Genomic DNA, 23,522 nt, shown 5'->3' with positions numbered 1-23,522 from the left:
AGTCGCCTTTCAATGACTTGGAAAAGGCCATATGAAAGCTCTACCACTGGTGTCCAGCAGGGCAGTGACTCGGAAGAATCTTGAATGAAAAATGGTTGCACAGGTCTCTAGAGTCAAAAAGGTAACTACTTTCCCTCCCGTTTTCTGTGCCGTTTTGGAGGAAGCCTCTGTCTGACACCCCTTTATGTGGCTGAGGAAACTGAAGTGCTGCCTTTTGAACGTGGACACTATCTCAATGCATGTGGAACGCACAGCCGAGTGCTACATGCGAGGTCTAGCCTCCTTTCCCTTTCTCTTGATTTGAGCAAAACTAGAAATTGTGCCGCTGTATCCCGACCACTCGTCTTAGATTGCGACTGGAGGCCAAGTTCTCAAATGCACAGGTCTTCGAGTTCCCACATTCAGGGCTCCGATGTCCTCCCGAATCAGTCCCAAGTCCCAGCGTGTTTCTGTCCACAGCTCCAAGAGACCGGAGAGAACTCAAGGCAGAGGGGCAGGAGCCAAGCGCATGCTCCCTTTCCCCTGCCGGAGGAAGAGACAGCACCACGCGGGCTTTCTGGGTTGAGCCGGGAGAGAACCCCCAGACTGATCCTTTGCGCGTCAGGGTGCGCCCATGGGTCTGCAAGCCCGGATGGGGAGAGGAACCCGCGTCGCCTGGGCCAAGACACCGCCGGGAGCGACCAGGGATCCGGGCTGGGGCGGAAAGAAGGAGCAAACGGGATCCGAGTCGGGCAGAGCGAGGCCGGGATTGCAGGGAGACGGCGCGGGGGAGAAGCTCCAGCGCCGAAAGGGAGCGGCGCTTCCAGCTAAGCCCGGCCGCGTCCAGGCAGAACCCAGGCGGGACACGCAGCAGCGGGGGCGCCAAGACGGGGCAGGAGGGCGACGCGCAGCCGCCCGGACCGGCTCAAAGGCCGAGCGACGGCTGGGCGCGACCCCCGCCTCAGGGCGGCCCGCAGCGGCCATGTTGGCGGGAAACGGCTCCAGAACTTCCAGGGACACCGCCACCGCCCGCACCGGCCGGCACAGGGACACTCGGCTGCCTCGAGGGCGGCTTAGAGCGGCAGCGGGAGGAAGGCTCGGGCCTGGCGACAGACACGGGACGCAGCAGCGAGGGATCCGGGTCAGGAGCCACAAGAGCCTCAAAGTGCTCGAGAGCCGCAGGAATTGCCCGGGCGGAGACGCGGACCCAAGACCAGCCGGGAGACAACCTGAGAGGGGTGGGGCTACGTAAGGGGCGTGGCTAGGGTCGGGGCGTGGCCAGAAGCGGAGGCGGGGTTACGAGAACAGGAGGGGCTGGGAGCGGAGGCGTGGTTATGAGTGGAGGCGGGACTAGGAGAGAAGGAGGGGCTGGAATGGGGGCGTGGCTACGGGTGGGCGTGGCTTGAGCGGAGGCGAGCGTAGGAGAGAAGGAGGGGCTGGGGTGGAGGCGTGGTTGTGGAAGGCGTGGTTGGTTGCGGAGGCGTGGCTAGGACCCTGGTACTGCTGGCTTGAGCAGTGTTTATACTCTTCAGGCCCATCATGGCAAGGAATAGCTTCCTAGCTCGGGGATAGTGGACTCCCCCACTTTTGTCCCTCAAATAAAAAATGATGAATTAATTTTAAGAAGATGAGTACATTTATACTGATAGACTGATATAAACGCCTACTTAAATTTTGACTAGAAGCAAAATAAAACCAATGTCTTTGTTGCAAAACTGTTAAGAGAAGGATGAAAATAAACATAGGAGTGACAATGTTGGAACACAATCATTTGGCAACTGTCATAGTTACAGTCGACTCAGAAGGAATTAAATTCATTCAGAATTAGTGAACAAAAGTTGACGAAGTAGGGCTGGAGAGATAGCACAGCGGTAGGGCATTTTCCTTGGACGCGGTTGACCCAGGACGGACCTGGGTTTGATTCCTGGCATCGCATATGGTTCCCCCAGCCAGGAGTGATTTCTGAGTGCAGAGCTAGGAGTAACCCCTGAGTATCAGCATCACCGGGTGTGGCCCAAACACCAAAAAAAAAAAAAAAAAAAAAAAAGTTGATGAAGAAATATTTGCCAGAAAATGTTTAACAATTAAAGGGGAAAAAATAGTACTTTTGTGCCCTAGAAACTTGGGACACACAGCCTTAATGCTTCAAGTGAATGTCACTGATATTTTTTGTAAGAGGTGATGCCTTGTACAGAAACAGGTTCTAAGGGCTTCCTGCCAAAAGTGAACGACCTGCATCAACTGACAAGGAAACTTCAGTGCTGGGACATGATGATGCAAGGAGGGGAGGAGGATACTCAGTGGAGAAATACTGGGAGCCCTCAAGGCCATCCTGGCAGTGCTTGGGGCCTGCTATGACATCACCTGGGGCTGCTAGTGAATAAATTTGGGACTTCACACATGCAAAGCATGAGTTCAAGCCCTTTGAACTAGCTCATGGGATTTTTCTTTTAAAGTTACAGGAAAAATTTTAATATAAATGATTAGATCCTCAAACAAAGATTGTCCAAGGAATAATAAGAATATATTTGAAAATAGGCAATGTTGAAAAATTAGTGAAGCCTAGAACTGATAATTCTGCACACGTAATCCATCCATCTTTACTCAGTAGAATTGATAACTGCTGATGTGAAACTGAATCACCGCGTGGAGAGATAGGACCACGGTAGGGCATTTACCTTGCACATAGTTGACCCAGGCTTAATCCCCAGCACTGTGCTGCTCATGAGACCATAAGGGATGCCAAGGATTGAACCTAGGTCAGCCACATGCAAGGCAAGCACCTTACCTGTTGTACACTCTCTCTCTCTTTTTCAAAAGGCTTTTGTTTTATTTATTTATTTTAATAATCAAATTAAGCACCATGGATACAAAAATGTTCATGATTGAGTTTCAGTCATACAATGTGCACAACCATTCACTAGTGCACATTTCCGCCACCAATGTCCTCAGTTTCCCCTCAATGCCTGCCTCTGGGACACAGATTTTACTTCTCTCTCTTTTTCACTCTAGTTTGCAATATTATTAATGACAGGGTAACATGCATATCACTATATCCCTTTTCAGCAACCAGTTCTTGTCCAAAGTGATCAATTATCATTTTCCAATTATCATTTTCATTGTAGACCCTTTTCTACCCTGTGTTCATCACTCCGTGGCAAACTTCCTACCATGGACTGGTCCTCCTGGTCCTCTTATCTGTTGCCTCTTGATATTATTACCACACTGTATTATTTTTCTTATATCCACAAATTAATTAATTATTCTATGTTTATCTCACTACCACTGATTCATTTTACTCAGCATATACTCTCCATATCTGTCCATGTATAAGCAAATTTCATGTCTTCATTTTTCCTAACAGCTACATAGTATTCCATTGTTTAGATGTGCCACAATTTCTTTAGCCACTCATCTGTTCTAAGGCTCTTTGATTGTTTCCAGGTTCTGGCTATTGTAAATAGTGCTGCAATGAACATAAGAATGCAGTGCACTTTTCTACATGAGTTTTTGGGTTCCTAGGGTATATCCCTAGGAGTTATATTGCTAGGGCCAGAGTGATAGAACAGCAGGAGGGCATTTGCCTTGTACACGGCTGACCTGGAATGAAGTGGTATTGCTGGATCATATGTAAATTCAATTTCTAGGTTTTTTTTGAGGAATATCCATAGACCAATCTGCATTTCCCTGCAATGTTTTAGAATTCCTTTCTCCCCGCATTGCCTCCAGCACTGATTGTTCTTGTTCTTTGTGATTTGTTCTATTTTTTGTGGTGTTAGATGATATATCATTATTTTTATTTGCATTTTCATTTCCCTGGTGATTAGTGATGTGGAGTATTTTTTTTCATGTGCCATTTGTATTTCTTCTTTGAAGAAATGTCTATTAATTTCTTCTCCCCTATTTTTTATGAGGTTAAATGTTATTTTTATTAATAATATTGTACTATCTATTGAGCCCATACTCTGATATTACTCTAAACATGTAGTTTCTGTGCATAGAAATCTGAAGACTGAGGGCCAGAGTTATAGCACAGCAATTAGAGTGCTTGTCTTACGTGAGGCCAGTGGGAGTTCAATCTCTGGCACCACATCTGGTCCCCTGTATCTGCAAGGAGTGGTCCCTGAGCATAGAGCCTGGTGTAACCCCTGAACATTGCTAGATGTGACCTCAAAAAACAAAAAAACTGAAGACCAAATGTCTATAGTTCCTTTCTCGCTCCCTTCCCTCAAGCACTTCAGTTGCCTGGCAACTGTTTTGCTACTGAATTAAGCCCACGGCCCTTCACAATTACTATTTAATTATATTTCATGTGGATATTTTTCAATTGTGTCAGTTTAGTCTTACTCTATATAAATTATCTGGTGTGTAACCTATCAAACCTTAAAATTCTAAGAAACTATCTGGTTTCTAAAACAATAGCTTATTCTCACCAGTAGGTGACACTAGCAGATTGGAAATTTTTTGTTTGTTTTTGTTTTTGGTCCATACCAGGCAGTGCTCAAGGCTTACTCCTGTCCTGGCTCTGCACTTAGGATCACTCTGGGCACTCAGGAAATTATGTTCACAGTTATTTAAATGCTCCTTATCCTCTGCCTTTCTAAACTATGGTGAAAAGCAAGCTCTTAAGGACTTCTTAAAATGATTTTTGCTTAACTTTTCAAAAATTAGAACAGGTACAGATATAGTACAGCAGGTAAAAAGTTTGCCTTGCAAGCAGTCAACCAGAGCAACTGACATTGCATATAGGTCCTCCAAACTCAGGAGTGATCCTGAGCACAGAGCCAAGAGTAAATCCTGAGTACAACCAGGTATGATCCAGCCTCTACTCCATCCTCCCAAAATTAGAACAAGAACTTGTTGTTCTTACTATGTTTTAAGTTAGAAGATATTTCAAATATGTAGAAAATTTTACAGAGCCTTCTGCTTTCCTGCATGAGACAGCCAAGAAGACAGCAAACATATCTCTTCAGGGCCCAGCACAGAGTAAGCTTTCTCCACCCAATAAGGGTGGAGCCAGAGGAGTGCAGCTGCTCTGCTTTGCTCTGTGACCGTGTGCATCTTCTAGTCCATGACCCCCACCACAACAAGTAGTAAAAACTACACTACAAGAGTGGCAATGGGGAAAGAATGCAGGACAATGCCATACTAAGAGAATGAAGATGGCAGCTCTGATGACCTGAAAAGTACCAACCACTAGGGTAGCCTTTCAGATAAGAGTTTAGAGAGGACATATAATGGATGTTTATAGAACTCAAAGAAAGCATAGATTGAGCTAAACAGACCACAAAGATAGAAATTAGAAAACTCCAATCTGAAACAACGGGGCTGAAATTCTCAGTAGATGAAGTGAAAACCTCAATGGAAAGCCTCTTGAACAGAGTAACAGTAGCTGAGGACAGAATCAGTGAGCTAGAAGATGAGATGCAGAACAACTCCATACAGCAGAAGAGTTTGGAAAATAACCTTAAAGCAAATAATCAGACAATGAAAAACTACTCAAAGAATGTGAACAGTTGAAAAGAGAAGTCGTTGATAAATTCAAAAGAAACAACATAAGAATCATTGTAGGAAGAGAATAATAATAAGAGAAGTTGGAGAAAGAGTGAGAAGAAGAAGAAGAAGAAGAAGAAGAAGAAGAAGAAGAAGAAGAAGAAGATGATGATGATGATGAAGAAGATGAAGAAGAAGAGAAGACAAAGAAGAAGGAAGTAGAAGGAAGAAGATGACGATGAAGAAGGAAGAAGAAGAAGAAGAAGAAGAAGAAGAAGAAGGAGGAGGAGGAGGAGGAGGAGGAGGAGGAGGAGGAAGAGAAGGAGGAAAAAGAAGAAGGAAGAAGAAGTGGAGGAGGAGGAGGAAAAAGGGGAAAAATAAGAGGAGGAAGAAGAAGAGGAGGAAAAAGAAGAGAAAGAGGAGGCTAAGGATGTGGTTCAATTGTAGAGCAGATGACTTATAAGTGTCAATACCTAGATTTGACCCCAGATGATCTCATGTTCATGATCTAATATTCTCACAACTTGTATGAATTTGTGTATATATGTATGTATAAAAATATGTGATATACTTACATATGCTTGCTTACATCTAATAAAGCTGAAAAAATTTTTACAGAGCAGTATAGCATAGAAAATTGGGATGTGCATTTGACATAGTATTATTTTGAGATGGAGTTAACTAATAGATGCACAAAGAAGTCTGCCTGAAGATTTCCCTAACAAATTTCTACTAAATGAGAATAACCATAAATCTCTTTTATGTTTTTGTTGTTTTTGTTTGGGGCTACACATGGTGGTACTCAGAGCTTATTCCTGGCTCTGTACTCAGGGATCACTCCTACCAGGGCTTATGAGACCATATACAGTGCATTACACTCAACTGGGACTGGCCACGTGCATGGCAAGTCACATTTATATTTTCTCTCTAGCCCCAAGACTTTTATTTATTTTGTTTTGAAATTGTTTGGGGGATAACATCCATTTGTATGCAGGTGATTCTCCAAGCTCTGTACTTAGAAATCACTTGTAGGGGGCCTCTGGATACCAGATGTAGTGCTGGAGAGTAAACCTAGCTCAGCTGAAGCAAGATCCCTACCTGCTGCTCTCCAGTTCTGTGTCATACCATTTTGTCATTATGTCATATTGAAGTATAATATATGACAAATCATCAACTAATAACAGAGCCATGCTAGCTCTAAAGTTGCCCTTTAAAAGTCAGTTTAAAAATAAAAATTGGGGGGGGCGCGGAGAGATAGCACAGCGGTAAGGCATTTGCCTTAGACGTAGAAGGATGGTGGTTTGAATCCTGGCATCCCATATGGTCCCCCAAGCCTGCCAGGAGTGATTTCTGAGCATAGAGCCAGGAGTAACCTCTGAGCACAGCTAGGTGTGACCCAAAAACCAAAATAATAATAATAATAATAATAATAATAATAATAATAATAATAATAAAAATAAAAATTGTATTTTTTAAAAAATGAGCAGTAATGACACTGTAATCCATGTGTCCAAATGATAGGATTAGATTAAGCCCACCAACAACAAGCAAAGACCATCACCCTGAAATAAAGGACAAACCAGAAGCTAACGTTACAGCAACATAGGATCTGAAATATACATTTCAAGAAAAGTATATGAACCATGCAGAGATATGAAGGGTAACATATACATATGGAAATATTAACAAACATTGTTGGAAGAAGTTATAGCCATATATTGGCTTTGCAGATACTTTATTTGTACTTATTTATTTTGGAGGCTCCTCCTCTTCCAAGCAGTGCTCTGGGGTCCAGGGAATTCCTGGTGATTTTGTTTGTCAGGCCAGTAGTTCAATGCAAGGACCAGAGGAGTCAGTGATTCCATGCTACGTACTCTGGCTTTGGTAAGTCAGGGTACCACAGGCCCAGATCCAGCAACACTTGGGGCAAGCCAGGGTTATACCTGGTGATGCTCAGGAGGCCATGTGGTGCCACAGATCAAACCTGAATTAGGTGTTATCTCTGTACTATCTCCTTGGCCCTTACTTTCTTACATGTTCAAAACCCCTACTTATAAATAAATGAACTGAAAAAAAAATACCACATATAACATGTTAATCAAATATAGAATTTTAAACAACTGAACACAACTTCTAGAGCTAAAAAATACGAGGCCCGGAGAGATAGCACAGAGGCGTTTGCCTTGCAAATAGCCGATCCAGGACCAAAGGTGGTTGGTTCGAATCCCGGTGTCCCATATGGTCCCCCGTGCCTGCCAGGAACAATTTCTGAGCAGACAGCCAGGAGTAACCCCTGAGCACCGCCGGGTGTGGCCCAAAAACCAAAAAAAAAAAAATACAATTACTGACAGGAGAAACTAGCCTAGAAAGGGTTCGGTGATAAAAGGCGAGGACAGAAGGAAAAATTGCCAAACCTGATATTTTATATATATACTATTATAAATAGCATAATAGGAAGTGCTGAAAGTAAAAAAAGAGTTGGAAAACTGCCAGTATATGTAATGAAAGCCTGTCTTTTGTTTTCATTTGTTAAACTAGTTCTCATACACAGAGTTAAAGCAGTCTACATTTCCTTAGCTTGCAATACTGTTTGTGATAGAGGTGGGATTCAAAGTTTTAAAGGAATTCTGGATGGAAAGGAAGGCAAAGAAATGAGATAACTACATTACCAATGTGGTGGTGGGGGAAGAGATAATCAAGTTGTTGAAATAATTTATACTCTAAACAACTAACTTACACAATGACCTCTATTATATGATCTCTACATATTTTGAAATGCGTTTTATTTATTTTATTTTAATAAAATTCTTTCATTGAATCACCATGAAAAAATAAAAAAAGATTCCAAATGCCACTTCTTCAATACAAGTTGTGTCTAGCGGGACAACAGTCTGCTCCAGGAAAAGCATTTGTTCTCTGGTTCTGAGGTTCCTTCCAGAGCTCAACAACATCTGCTGGCTTGGCTGTTTTGCTTTACTGGGTATTAAGAAACTTCAACAAAATGTGCAACAACAAAATTGCAGAACAAAATTGCACATTCCCAGCAGAATGTGCAAGTCTTTATAAGAAAGTATTTATTTGAAGAAATCTGTTTCCACCTCTAGAATGATATTCAAGACAGCCAGGGCCTATATTGCTCTTCTTTGCAAGATGTCAATGTATAGAATAGGCCTGTCTTCAGCAAACACTAGTGAAGAGGTGAGTAGATTGTGTATGTCTCACAAAACCATAGTTTGAAAACATTCTCTTAGTTAGAATGTATAATTGTGCAGTCTCAATAATTCTAATTGGAAAATATTTTGTCCTTAAGTAGTAGAAAAGTTATTACATATATAATGGGAATATACTATAAGTAGTATATATAGTCATATAATCAGGTGGTTTAGGGGTTGGCTTTGGTTTTTGGTGCTTTGGGTCACACCTGATGGTGCTCAGAGATTACTCCTGGCTGTACACTCAGAAATTACTTCTAGCAGACTTGAGGGACAATATTGGATGCTAGGGATTGAACTTGGGTCAAGCACGTGCAAGTCATCTGCTGTGTTATTGCTCTGGCTCCCATATAATCAGTTTTTGTTTCTCTTCCAAATATTAATCCAGAAGTCCATTTCAATAGAAAATACTGCTTTTGAAACTATTTAAAAGTAGTTACCTTTGGGTTAGCTTCTAGAAATAATTATTCTATTTAAATACCAGTAAGTTACTACTCTGGATATTTCATTTCTGTTCTTATCAAGAGGTTTAAAAGAGGGTCAATACCTTCTCCATTTAATACAATGACCATCAATGAACTGTTCATTCAAGAAAACAGAACTTATTTTTCCCTTTGTCACTCAAAGCAAGGAAATGCCTTTAGAGAAGTTAAGTTGCTGACATGCCTAATTTATTTTGGGGTTATTTTTCCATTGACTCAGCCAGTTCCAACTTGTTCTTGCTGTTGACCAGGAGAAGTTACAAAGGTCTTGACTTGCACCAGTTAACACTAGTCTAGCCCAAATCAGTGTGATTTGTAGGATAAGAAACTGTGGTTTGGCTGCTTCCCGAGCAGGAGACTGCTTGGCCGAGACAAAAGTCAGGGGGTGGGGGGACTCTGACCCATGTCATGTCCTCAGATCCTATCCCTAAAGCCAGCTCTTCTTGTCATTCCTTACCCAGGGTCCCTGAGGTGAGGCTAGCAGCAACTCAACTCTTGATAAGACCAATAGATATTTTCCACCTTTGTAGGAAGCTGCCACCTTGGAGTCCAACAGCCACCTGAGGTGCAAGATGCAGCCAATTCCTTCACTCAACTTTCTTAACAGTGTATGTCATGGGTAAAAGTAAGTTATTTTCATTTTTCTGCAACTGGGAGATTGCAGAAGGCTTTGCTGTCTTTATACTCACAAATTCAGGCACCTGAAGACCCAAGTGCCCTCCCAAGAAGAGCTTGGTGGGTTGATAGTATTTGTGCACAAGATTGTGGTGTGACTTGATAATGGGACTCTCCCTTGCTTCACTGAGAAAGGCCAGGGACACTGGAGAGTAGAGAGTGGAGGAGGGGAAGAGAAAGGAAGAGTGGAGAGAACATTGAAACAAGAGGGGAGGATTAATAGGGAAGGAGAAGAAAAGAAAGGTAGGAGATAAAGAATCAAGGAGGAAAAGGAAAACTAACTAGAAAGAAGGCAAGAAAAAAGAAAAGAAAAGGATAAAGAAAAATTGGAAGGCTGGAAAGAACAAAATGAATGAGCAAGTGAAGCAACGAAAGATAGAGAAATAGAAAGGAAGAAAGGAAAGGAGAGAAAAAAGGAAAGGGAAGGGAAGGGAAGGGGAGGGAAGGAGAAGCCCAGTTATGACAAGGCTACACTGGGTGATTTGTGATAACTGTTTTATTTCTGTTGTCCTTTTGACTTCTCCACTTAAGGGCTTTTTGACAATGATCTGACTTTTTTCTTCCTGCTGCTGCTCCCTTTCATTTTGTCCATAAAATTCTTACAAGTCATTTGAGTTTCCAGTTCATGCTCAGAAGCAAGTACAGGAGTTCACCAAGGATGGACTCTGAAATGTTTTCTCTTTCCTAACCTTTGAACAGTCAAAGGAGACTGGAACTGACTAACACTGGCGATTACCAGTTCTTCCCAAGAAATAGAGCGTCTGCGTTTTGGAAATTCTCCTCTTGAAGAAAAGGTGTTGCTCACTGTGGCACTTTCCATAGATGTTCCCTGCAAGACTGTAGGTCAAGTGAAGCCAAGTTCTCTGACACGTTTGAAGATGGCAAACTTGCCCACGTCTTACTCCTATAGAAAACTGACTGAAACTTGCCACCCTTCTCAGGGCACATAAAAAAAATGCTTATCACACAGGGCTGGTTCTCAGGGCTCATTTAGTTAGTAGTAGGAGACAGCAGGTCTGTTCAAAAGAATTCAAGTCAGGCATTTGATCTTTGGCTCCTCCCTAGCCAGAACAGAGATAGATGGCAGGAAAGCAGCATTTCTCACCCATGTGGCTTAGGAGCAAAGGAAAGAAAAAAGGGACAGGGAGCCAGTGGGCTATGGAATTCGAAAGGCAGGCAGAGACCTGTGACAGACCACAGAGCAGCAGCTCTGGAGCAGGACAGTAAGATACAGAACTGAGTGGGACAGTAAGACCCAGACCCCAGAGGTGGACAGTGAAGGGCACAGCTTGAGGACAGTGGGAGGCTGGACAAGTAATGTCATACATCAAAAAGGTGAGCAAGTACACAGGTGAAAGGACAGTGAAGGCACAGGTTGAGTGATGTCATATGTGGGTTAGGAAGGCTCGCACATGTGGGGCCTAGGGCTATCTACTTAACCTAACAATAAAGAAGCTTTCACATTTTAAAAACTGAGAGCTTTGATGCTAATTTTTCAGACAGAATTCGAGGAACTATTTCACAAAAACAACCTGATGTGTGATTCATATTTATTTACATTATTCAATTAAATGAGAAAACACAGAAATACTAGTTTAGGTTGTAGATTGATTGCTAAGTCTATGCGAAATTTTCATGTACATCTTTTTGTTTGGTGGGCAAGTATTTTGGGGCTACATCCGGAGTGCCAAGGGCTTACACCTAGCTCTGTACTCTGGGATCACTTTTGTTGGCTGCTTCAGGAATCATGCATGATTCCAGGAGCTGACCTTGGGTCAGTTAAACTCCTTCATTCCTGAACTCTATTTTTGGCTCAAGTTTTTCAATTTTTTGTAATTTTATTTATTTGCCTTACAGATATTATACTGTGTGTGTGTGGGTAACTGATCAAGGCAAAGTAATGAATATTCAAAATAATGAGTCTTTACCAATAAAAAAATTTTAACAAGATGGTATAAAAGTTTCTATAATCATTCAAGTTTTTAAAATATAATTATTTTATTTTAGCACCGTAGTTACAAAATTGTTCATGGTTGAGTTTCAGTAATAGAATATACACCACTCTTCACCAGTGCACATTTCCTCCCACCAGTATTCCCATTTTCTTTCTCACCCATCCTCCCTACTCAGACTCTGAACAGGCATTTTACTTCTCTGTCTCTGTCTATTTCTTTTCTTTTTTTGACACTGTGGTTTGCACTATTTCTAATAAAGGGGTACCATGCATATCACTGTATCCCCTTTCAGCATCCAGTTCCTGTCCAGAGTGATCGGTTCCAACTATCATTGTCACAATAAACCATTCACTACACTAACTGCATCCACTACACTTTGTGGCAAACTGCTGGCATTTCTCATGAGATTGTAACTTCCTTTCAGACCCATAAGAACTTTGTGCTATGCATAGTTCAGAGGAACAGTAGTGCCAGCTCACCTTAGAAACGGGGTTCCATGGCTGGTCCGATGGCAGTGGTTTATCAGAACTTATTAACATTAGTATCACAAAAAGTTGGTATATAACCACCCCCCTTGCTCAATTTGACTGGCTTTAAAAAAATGGGGTTCCTGACTGGCAGGACCAGTACTAGCAGGGCTGTGCTCAGTGTAGATGGCTGCAGGCACTTGGGTGAGTCTGACCACAAGTGGGGAGCAAGCAGCCTGAACGGCTGATCACAAGTGGCCCTCAGCCTGGATGGCTGCTCTGAGTTCCTCAGCATCCTTTTGGCTGACTGCATCATTGCTCACCTCAACTAGCAGCATGAGCTACTTTCTTCCTGCCTCACATGGCCATCTGTGAAAAGCAGGCACAAATGATTGTACTTGGTACAGTGGTCTTATGGGTGAACATGTTTCTTTACTAAATCCAAAGGCCAAGGTCAGAGTGAACTCAATGGACTGAAGCATATGCTTTGTCTGGTGGAGGTTGACATTGAGGTTTGATCCCTCTCATAGCCTGGTCACACCTGTGCCATGGCATGACCCATGAGCACTAGTGGGTTTGGCTCCTCCTCCTCCCAAAACCTAGGGGCTCTGGAGCAGACCTCCAAAGCACATAGTTAGAGCCAGCCAAAGCCTGGCTCTCCTGCTCTCTCCCAGCTCTGTGGGCCAAATTGTGCTTAGGATTTCCTGGCCCTTAAACTGTTCTAGTATTGGTATCTAGGATAAAGATGGGGTGATTAAACAGGATAGCTCCTAAAATCATCAGCAAACTGGGTAGGAACTCAATTGTGTGGCAGACCCCACCCTCCACCTGTTGTCTCTTCCCTGAGCTTTGCTTTTCACACAGAAAGATGCTTCCCTATCACACTCCGTCCACAGTTCCCATTAACTCCTGCTGCTTAGTTGAGCTTTTCACAGCCTTTATTCTTTGTCTTTGGTTTCTCTAGGGTGGTTTTTCCATATCTTTATTGGAAACATGACAATTGTAGACTCACATCAAAGGCCATGCTGAAGAAAAGGCACCAAGGCTGCTGGGCCACAGTTTTCCCAAGACCAATTAAGTAAGACATGCCCAACCGCAGTTATGTTTTATTTGGAGTCATACCAAAGAATGGACCTTAAACATTAAAGAAGTCATTCTTAGCAAACTTAGAATTCAAGGAGACACATAGGAATTTTCCTAAGACCAGGAGCAAAGTCAAAATGTAGTATTTCATTTTCTGAATGTTTTTGTCTACATAGAAAAGTTCTTAAAAAAATTTGTTAACTCTGCAAATGTTAACCTCAAGGAACAACTGTTGTGTTAAGGTTGGTCCAGGTTCAACCTTGTTGAAGAGTTACAAAGTAAAGGTAATAAAATACATCATCTTTTATTAAAATATAAAATCTGTCTTTCAATCATATACATTCATATATTTTTCTTTAAAAATAAATACATATATGTTTATTCATTTAATTCTGGGGCCACACCTGGCAGTACTTACTGAGCTCTGAACTTGGGGAACACTCCTTCCTGGTGGGGCTCAGGCACCATGTGCAGATTTGGGGATAGAACCTAAGTGGGTTGTGTTTAAGGCAAACTCCCTGCCCACTGTACTATGTCTCCTCTGGCCTTTATTAGATTTTATTAATGATGACTGACTGACTTGACAACATTTATACTCAGGCCAACATATTGACTCGTAAAGGAAGACAGATACCCAAATCATCGAGTGTACATGGGTTCTTCTAGAGCTGAGACTCTCCCAAGTTTGGGAATGCCTCCCAGTTCCCCTCACATGGGTTCCTCTGATTCTTCTGAGGAATCGTCAGCGAACAAAAGTGTGTCTGGTGATGTACTCCTCACGGGCAGTGTGTTGGCCTGGGACCAAGGGGCCCCACTCCTTTGGAGTCTTTTCTCTGGGAAAACAACCTTCTCTTCCTCAGTGGTTGCATCTGGGGAGGCAGCAAAGAGCTTAACCTGCTCCTCACTGGCCTCATTGAAGATGTATCTACCTTCTTCTTCTTCATGAGACCTGTTCTTGTGAACTTCTGCAGTGACCATGCTGACGGTGGTCCCGGAAGTACAGGAAGCAATGATGGAGTCTGGATCAATGTCCATGTCTAGCTGAGAAAACTCTTCACTCTCAGGACTGTCCTCACTGCTCTCTGGGAACTGAGTGTTGATGTAAATGATGCTGGCTTTGTCCTGGATGTCAGGCAAACGTTCTAAGAACTTTTCTAACTGTATCTTCAAGGCAGAGAAGGTGGGTCGTTCCAAAGGCTCAGATCTCCAGCAAGAGCACATTATTTCATACCTAAAGTAGAGAAGAGTAAGTTATCTCCTGGCACCACAATCATGCTTTTATGCATGACTCAGTCCCTATTTTATTTACTGACTTTTTGGTGTTGGGGCCATGCCCAGCTGTGTCCAGGGCATACTCCTGGCTCTGTGTTCAGAATTTACTCATATTTAATTTGACATAAAATCTCTGCCTCATCCCAGACATTTGCCCATATGTATTCTTTTTTTTTTTGGGGGGGGGTTTGGGTTTCTGGGCCACACCTGATGATACTCAGGAGTTACTATCACTCCTGGCTTGGGGGACCATATGGGACGCTGGGGGGTCGAACCGCAGTCTGTCCTAGGCTAATGCAGGCAAGGCAGACGCCTTACTGCTTGCGTCACCACTCTGGCCCCAAGTATTTTTTTTTTAATAAAAAAACTATCCCACCCCCCACCAATCAAAACAAAATACAAATACTCATGGTACCATACACATCTGCACAGCAACATTTTCTGTGACAATTGAAAAAAAAATCCTAGGGATCAGAAGACTATATGTGATGCTGGAGATTGAAGCTGGATCAGGCATGTGAAAGAAATGTCCCTTCCTCACCATAAGTCTCTTTGGCCACAGATCCTATTTTAATACAACTTTTGGTTTCTTTTGAACTACATTTTTTTGTTTGTTTTTGGGTCACACCTGGCAGCGTTCAGGGGTTACTCCTGGCTCAGAAATCGCTCCTGGCAGGCTCGGGGGACCATATGGGATGCCGGGATTAGAACCACTGTTCTTCTGCAAGGCAAATGCCCTTGCTATCTCTCTGGCCCCTTTAACTACATTTTTTGTTTGTTTGTTTTTTTTTTTGTTTTTTTTTGGGTCACACCCGGCATTGCTCAGGGGTTACTCCTGGCTGTCTGCTCAGAAATAGCTCCTGGCAGGCACGAGGGACCATATGGGACACCGGGATTTGAACCAACCACCTTTGGTTCTGGATCGGCCGTTTGCAAGGCAAACGCTGCTGTGCTATCTCTCCGGGCCCTAACTACATTTTTAATCCTCACTAATTCCACTTCTTGGAAAGTTTCTGAAGGAAAGGGTATATGATTAGTGCATCTGTCTCCAGATGGAGTATTTCAAATCTGTTGCTTTATAACACAGGTTGGCAAACTACAGACCACAGGTCAAATTTGGCCCACTATCCATGTTGTAAATAAACTTTTATGGAACATATTTATTTGTACATATTTATTTGCTTACATATTATCTAGGACTACATGCAACAGAGGTAAATAGTTGCTTCAAGGACCCCATGGGCTTGTGAAATGAGGAAAGGTTACTATTTGGCACTTTATCCAGGAAAATGTGCTGATCCCTGTTTTCTACCATCAGGTTGGTTTTGCCCTTGGGAGAGCTGGGTTATGAGAGGCCTGGGACAAGAGTTTAGGAGAGTTGGGCATGAGGAGAAGGAAAGATGAAGATTTCTGTGTCACTATATCTAATTCTCTCAAGAATAATAATAATGAGTTGGCATGGGGGAGTGGAAAGAAGGTGTTGCATGCAGGACAGTGGTTCGAATCCCAGCATCCCATATGGTCTCCTGAGCCTGCTGGGGGTGATTTCTGAGCGTGAAGCCAGGAGTAAACCTGAGCGCTGCCAGGTGTGACCCAAAAACCAAAAAAAAAAAAAAAAAAAAAAGAGTTGTCACAGGGACATCACTCAACACTTCTATCTAGCAGCATCTCATGACCCTTCTGTTCATGCATTCTAGAGGGCCAATCCTCTTTCCAAATGATGTCTCCGATCCTGGTGTTGAGAACTGTGATGAAAAAGAACAATGAAGGGCTAATTGCACCAAGACAATAAAATGCAGGTGTCTGAACTAGAAATTATTCTAGACTGAGATAGAGTGAACCCTATTATTTTGTTTTGTTTTGTTTTGAGAAACTGATATGCATAGTATTGGGTGGGAAACAAACCACATAGAAATCTTTTGACATGTGAATAGATTGCTGTACCTCATGAGGTTAAGCGGGCAATTGTCATATTTGCACATAATTATATCTTGCAAGTCTTTGGGATAATTATGCCATTGGGGTACTCATATACAATGTACAGATCTCATTTCTGTAGGTCTATATTAGTCAATGTCTTTTTAATCTAATACTTTGTTGGTTTCTATCAACCTTTGCACATGTTTCTGGAAGTAGAAAACTTGCAAAGTAGGTCTACAGGGTCATAAAATAATAGAGACACTGATACTAGCAGGGCCCCCTCCTGGCCTGACAACTCTGGTCTTCACATGGCTTTCAGGCCCATAACTTTATATTCACTGTTTTATTTCTGAGACTTGGCTGACTGAAACTTGGCTAATAGTTTTTAGTCTAGTTTTGAGGTTTTCATGGTATAAATCAATTTGTATGACTTTCCCTTTCCCACAAAGGCCTTGATTGTTTACAATCAGAGATGATCTCTGAGAAATGCTGTCCTTAGATACACACTGTCCTTTCATTACCTCAAGGCTTTGTGCTACTTGATTTATCTGCATATTTTCCTATGTCTCAGGAGAAAACATTAAACAAACTTTTTATTTATCGTATTTGATTTTCTTTGCTGGGCCACATCTGGCAATGCTTAAGGCTTACTCCTGGCTCTGCACTCAGTGATCACTCCTTGTGGTGACTGGAGCCATATGGGATGCCTGGGATTGAACCCAGGTCAGATAATAAGTACAAGGTGAGAGACTTACCTATCACTCCAGTCCTAAACAAACTTTTTAAAAACAGCGGAGTAGCAAAATCACTTCAAAATTAATTTCCCTTCAATATTTTATTAAGTATATAAAAATACAAATATGACTTTTAGGGGTAAAGTTCCCATGCAGGACTGAGGGGGCTCCTGAGTAACATCAGGCAGAGCTTAGGGGAGCACATGGTGCCAGCAATCAAACTGAGGGCCTATCTTATGCAAAGCAAGGCAAATGCAGCAGCCTTTCAAGCTATCTTGTTGGACTGAATTTTGACACAGTAAGCCACAGACCTATCCAATAAAGGGGGTGAGAGGACCCATCTCTGTGAGAAATGGGAGGGTTGGAAAATTCAGCAACTACAAGTTTATGAATATGGAGAAAAATTATCATTACTATGGTGGGCATTTTTGTCAAAGACCACTTTGTTTCTCATTTAAAGTATATAAAACTGCTGGAGTTGAGAGAGGGAAATAGTTCCATGAGGACTGAATTTCAGTTTTTTAGGGGAAAAAAAGGGTTCTGAGGATGAGGTGGTGATGTTTTAAATATCACTGAATCATACACCTCAAAGTAGCTGGGTATGTTTTATCACAATTTTTTAATGAGGAGATAAAAAAGACAGCATTAGGAGCTGAACTTGCAAGCAGACAACCCAGGCTTGGTCCTGGCACCTAGTACCTCTTGAGTCTCCCTTGAAGTAATCCCTAAGCACAGAGCCAGGAATAAGTCCTGAGCACTGCCTAAAGCTCAATCAATCAATCAATCAATCAATCAACATAAAATAGAAGGTATAAGGACCAATTAATACTAGCTAGTGTCCAGCTAAGGCAGGACACTAAATATAGACAAGAAACTTCAAATATCTGTTTTAATTCTGAATGAAAATGCTGCATGCATGGGAAGTGCTGACCACCAGCCTTCAGAGAAGGAAATCCAGGCATGGGATTGCTTTCACCAGAGCCTCTTCAAACCAAAGAAGCCCAGAGCCAGCCCAGTATCTGGGAACTCCCACCACCAGGCCTGTGCTGACTCAGCTCCTAGTTCACATCACACAGACTCAGCATTCCCCGCCTGGGTTCTGTCTGGAGCAGAGCTTCTAAAAGCCACAATGTGATTATAGATTAAACTTAGACCAAAAGCACCCAGGATAATACAGGCCTTCTGGAGCACAGGGGGAGCCAAAAGAAACAGCAAAAAGCTCTCCTCTACTATTGTGTGGCTGAAGTTGTATCCTGAGGTTCAGAAGCAAACATTTCTTTAATGCAGTCCCTTCCACTATGAAGGAGGGCTGCAGCCCAGAAGACTGAATAAGGAGAATTTGTGTTTACCAACTCCAGCTATCACAGCAAATCTACATCAAACCTTTGATTCATCTAAAGAAAAACTGCGGAAGCCCTGATAAATAAAGCTTTTATAGTAAAGGACAAAAGAAAAACAGAATTCTTATTTGAAGGAATAATAGCTAAGAACTTTTCCAGGTCAAGAAAGGAATCGGGCACTCAGAGTCTGGAAGAATCCAAGAGTTCAAATAAAGTTCAAATAATGTTCTATAAAGTTCAAAATTAAACCAACAAATCTCAAGACATTATTGACATGACAAAAGTCAAAGAGAGATAAAGAAAGAATCAGAAAAGCAATGAAAGCAGAGTCATGTGAACAGGATGCTAAGACTAGCAGCAGATTTCTCCCAGAAACAGGGCAAAGAGCCCGAGCCATGAACACTGCACCCAGCTAGACCATTGCTCATGTTAAAAAAGGAATAGAGAAATTTTCTTTAGATAAACAATAGTTCTAAGAACTGAAATACTAAAAAGGTTTTTGTAAAAGAGTAATACAATCTCACTTGAAAAATACCTAAAAAAAAAAAAAAAAACCAGAAAATATGGGAAAAGGAGGACATTAATGGAGACTAGTTTTTCAAGAGTACTTTTATTCTCCCTTAGCTCTATTCTGCTAACTTTGGCATATATTAAATTTTAGTATTGTATTGTGTATATTATAATAACACCCTGCAGTAGTGCCTTGGGGACATATGTGGTGCTGGGATGAAGCCCAGGTCGACTGTGCATAGGCAAATGTCTTACCCAATTTAGTATCTCTCTAGCCCTTCATGGCATTTAGACATACATCTCTGGATCTACTCTAAACACACAAAAATTAGTCTCTAGACACAGACAGGACTGGGGATATGTTCCTGTAATTCTGATGACCAAGCTGATTTCAAAAACAGGAATTCTAGTTTGAAAATGTCCTGATCAAAAATGACTATGATTTGCAGGTCTGCAATGCTTTTTCCCAAAAGGCGGGTCCTGCAGTGAGCCCTTGCACAGCATTTCTCAACCAGCCTCTGGTGTCCACAGGTGACACTTGCATATGTGAGGGGCCATGGTGAGAAAAAGGCTGAGAAATACAGTATCAAGCAGCTACTTTGCTGTGACCACCTGGCATGAAACTGATCCCCGGGGATGGATGAAACACGCTGGCTACCCTCTGCAGCAGCCTGCCCAGCTTGGAACTGCCTCATCTACATGCTCATGCTCGATATTGGGGACCCACACTCACAGCTCATCCAGGCAGTCCTCAGGCTGCTTCAGCCTATGGCCATGAAGAAGATAGTCATACATCTCGTGGTTCTGTACACCAGGGTAAGGAGTCATTCCCCGGGTGGCAATCTCCCACATAGTCACGCCAAACGCCCACTGAGAACAAAGCAACAAGTTAGGCTGTGAGTCTTTCTAGAGAGGTTGAATGGCTGTTTTCTTTGGGAAAGGTCATTTCCTCAAAGCCTTGAAGGTCACACACAAAGCTGATGATTCTGTGAGGGACACTGCTCTTCCAGCCAGGAACATGAGGTAGGGCTAGAACAGCTCAGCTCTTGGGCACACTCACTCCTGCTACTGCAGGAGATATGACAAAGGCAAAGAGACACTTCCTGTCCATCGATATTCATTTGATGTGCTACTGTGGACAAGTATTTTCTTGTCTCCATCTCTATCTGGCTTAGAGTGTAATGATACAGCACTGTTTATGGAGCCTTTGGGCTCCAGGGAGCTATTAAAGGAGCTCACTTCATTTAATGTGAATACCAGTTAACTCAGTGTGGCAATTAGTCATTACTTTGTCAAAATGATAATAGGGAATAAATTAAAGGGCTACGCAAAGCATAGACCTTCTGAATGTCAAAAATCCAGTGTTCTGCCTGACAAAGGATACTAAAGAGGTGGTAAGCATGATTTAAATTCTCTGTTCTTTGATCTGGCACAGGCTTCAGAGGTTTGGGCATTCTCCATTCACCCCTGAACCAGGGAAGCCATATATGAAACATCCAAAGTTGTCTATGACATCACCTGGAAGCAATCCTCTACCAGGGAAGATCCTACTGCTACTCTGACATCGATTTACTCAAAAGAGTCTTCCCTTAACACAGAGAAGATTTAAACAACAATAACGACCTGCATACTGGACAAGGCTTTCTGCATTGCCCTTTAATTGTGAGCTGAAATTAGACGATGCTCCACACCATCCTGACTTCAATGTAGGATATACAGATTCCAGGATCTTCAATATAGAAACATGATACCAACAACAGAGACTGTGTGAAAAATAAAACTGTTATGGCACTACAGATAATGAGCTGGATTGGACAAACTAGTTTCCCAGGAGCCTAGAATTGGTCTTATGTCAGAAAACTTCAGGGGTAAGGTCTTCTTGTATTTAGGAAAGGTTTTTCCTTTCCATGTCCCCCATACTTTGGTGGGCATATGCAAATGATAATTGCCACTCTAACACTGGTTTTACAGTGTTCCTTTGACTCTAAACCTTTAAGAAAGCACTAGTAAAACTATTTGGAACTGCAAAAAAAAAAAGAATATAGGTCAAGGATTTGGGTTCTGGATTTCATGGAATGTATTCCTAAAGACGCACTTATTTTTATTAGTCATCTTTTCTCAAAAAATAAGCAAGCAAAACATTAAGATGGCTTGAATATAGCATATTAAATTATAATTGAAGATAGTGTTGATAGAGCCAAACTGAGAATCCTCAAGTATCTGTGTGTCACCTGCTGTGTGTTTCTGAATTATGCCATAATGCAGTGGTCCTCAAACTATGGCCCGTGGGCCACATATTGTATTTGTATTTGTTTTGTTTCTTCATTGCAAAATTAGATATATGCAGTGTGCATAAGAATTCGTTCATAAGTTTTGTTTTTACTATAGTCAGAGCCTCCAATGGTCTGAGGGACAGTGAACTGGCCCCCTGTTTAAAAAGTTTAAGGACCCCTGCCATAATGAATAAAATATTGTCAAGAGTGTCTCAAAAAAAAATTCTTGTTTCTGAGAGTAAAAGGTCTACACCACCAGTCACCAGTCACGTTTTCCTCCTAATCAAAACAGTCTACATACCACATCACTTTTACTGGTGTAGACTCGGTCTGCAAGACTCTCTATGGCGATCCATTTTACAGGCATCTTGGCAATGCGGCCCTGGCGATAGTAGTCACCACTGTAAATCTTCTTGGAAAGGCCAAAGTCAGCAACACAGACAGTCATATCATCTCGCAGCCTACAGAGAACAAAAGGATGTCCTTGTGATCTCAGAATCAAAGCCCAACATTACAAGGTGAGCCTGAGATGCAACAGAAAGTATTTAGGATAAATTCCCAAAACATACTTCTTCTATGTATGAGAATACTGTACTGGGAGTAGCAATAACAGAATAAGGAGAGAGGGACCAGCAGAGCTTTAATTGTTTCCCTCTTATTATGTGGGGATCTAGCCCAGCAATGGCACCAATGCCCAGCAATGAGGGGACTTGCAGGGAAGTGAGGTACAGGAGCAGCAAGAAGAGCAGATCCAAACCAGATTCCTCTGTGGAGATCCCAGGGGCCCTCCTGTCTGTTGTCTAGCTTGGGAAGGTTCGTGGAGAACCCTCAGGGCTTCACTGGTCTTGTGGATATAACCAGAGGAACTCCGAAAATTCAATGGAGAATTCAAAGCAGACAGAAGTATTCAGAGCACGAATGGTTCAACAGAGCCTAAACAAGAAAGATGAGGAAGGAAGAAACAGTGGTGGAAAGGCAGACAGAAAAGTGTAGGTATAGTATACTGAATGTAAGGACTTCATCAGGAGATGACCTAACATGATGGGGGATGCTGTGGCTCTCCAATATCTACTTCCTGATCTCCAGAACCCTTGGCCATGTTAACTGAGCACCAATTACATTGTCTTCAATTCCCTACCTTTCTGATTATTCCAACAAAATGTCCTGACATAAAACCATTGTGGACAAAACCCTGGTGATTTTGGTGGTCCTTTTTATAATGCGCTGATACTCATACAACACTGGGCTCTAGTTAGGTGATGGTGGCAGGGAAGGGTCACAAGGCTGAGTCAAGTGTTTCTTGTGACATGAGAATGTAAAAATAAGAACTGGATAGTGATTATAGGACAGAAGTTTAGAGGTGCCAGATCGGAGAAAGCAGGGCTCATGGAAGCCCCCAACCCATAGCCAGTCCTACCTCAGTTATATCAAGCTCATCACCCTAGCCTGTCACACTACCCCACCAAACCTAGGTCTCCTCTAGATTTCAACAGAGACATTGCCCTCTATGCACATGCCCAAATTCCAGACACCATGAGGCCCACTTCCTCCCCACAATATTCTTACATGCAGTTTCGAGCAGCTAAATCTCGATGGAGGAAATTCCTGTTGCTCAGATATTCCATCCCCTGGGCAATGTCCACCATGAACTTTAATAGAATCTGCAGAGGAATGTGCTGTGCAGGTGGGAAAAATGAGAAAAGTTTGCTTTTAAAAAAGAAAAACTAGACATGTCATTTTTATTATTATTATTATTATTATTATTATTATTATTATTATTATTATTATTATTATTATTATTTTGGTTTTGGGCCACAACTGGTGGCACTCAGGGGTTACTCCTGGCTTTGTGTTCAGAAATCGCTCCTGACAGGTACGGGGGACCATACGGGATGCCTGGATTTGAACGAACATGTCAGCCCTGGGTTGGCCCTTGCAAGGCAAACTCCCTACTACTCTGCTATCACTCCAGCTCCATTTTTTTCCTTTAAAGAATGAAGATACAGCTCAAGGTAGAATTCAGGCTTTCAGGCAAGAGGTCCAGATTTGATCCCTGGGACTACAAAGTCTATCCAACACCACCAAGAATAACCCCTGAGTATTAACTGTGAGTGTCATCACCTAACA

General features: G+C 42.3%; 1 protein-coding gene across 1 annotated transcript in view; it reads right to left on the bottom strand.

The window, feature by feature from the left end:
• Positions 1 to 13,604: 13,604 nt before the first annotated feature.
• Positions 13,605 to 23,522, bottom strand: part of MERTK (MER proto-oncogene, tyrosine kinase) — a 122,861-nt gene continuing 112,943 nt past the window's right edge. Inside the window, exons 16-19 of the mRNA XM_049784458.1 lie at positions 22,962 to 23,071; positions 21,697 to 21,856; positions 19,856 to 19,992; positions 13,605 to 14,577 (exon numbers count right to left, since the gene is read on the bottom strand). Coding sequence (XP_049640415.1) covers positions 14,055 to 14,577; positions 19,856 to 19,992; positions 21,697 to 21,856; positions 22,962 to 23,071 — 930 coding nt within the window. The 3' untranslated portion in view covers positions 13,605 to 14,054. The remainder of the gene's footprint in view (positions 14,578 to 19,855; positions 19,993 to 21,696; positions 21,857 to 22,961; positions 23,072 to 23,522) is intronic.

This window comes from Suncus etruscus, chromosome 12, assembly GCF_024139225.1.
Source record: "Suncus etruscus isolate mSunEtr1 chromosome 12, mSunEtr1.pri.cur, whole genome shotgun sequence".
Lineage (NCBI taxonomy): Eukaryota > Metazoa > Chordata > Mammalia > Eulipotyphla > Soricidae > Suncus > Suncus etruscus.
Note: the sequence above shows the minus strand (reverse complement) of the source record. Positions and strands in the feature narration are given on the sequence as shown.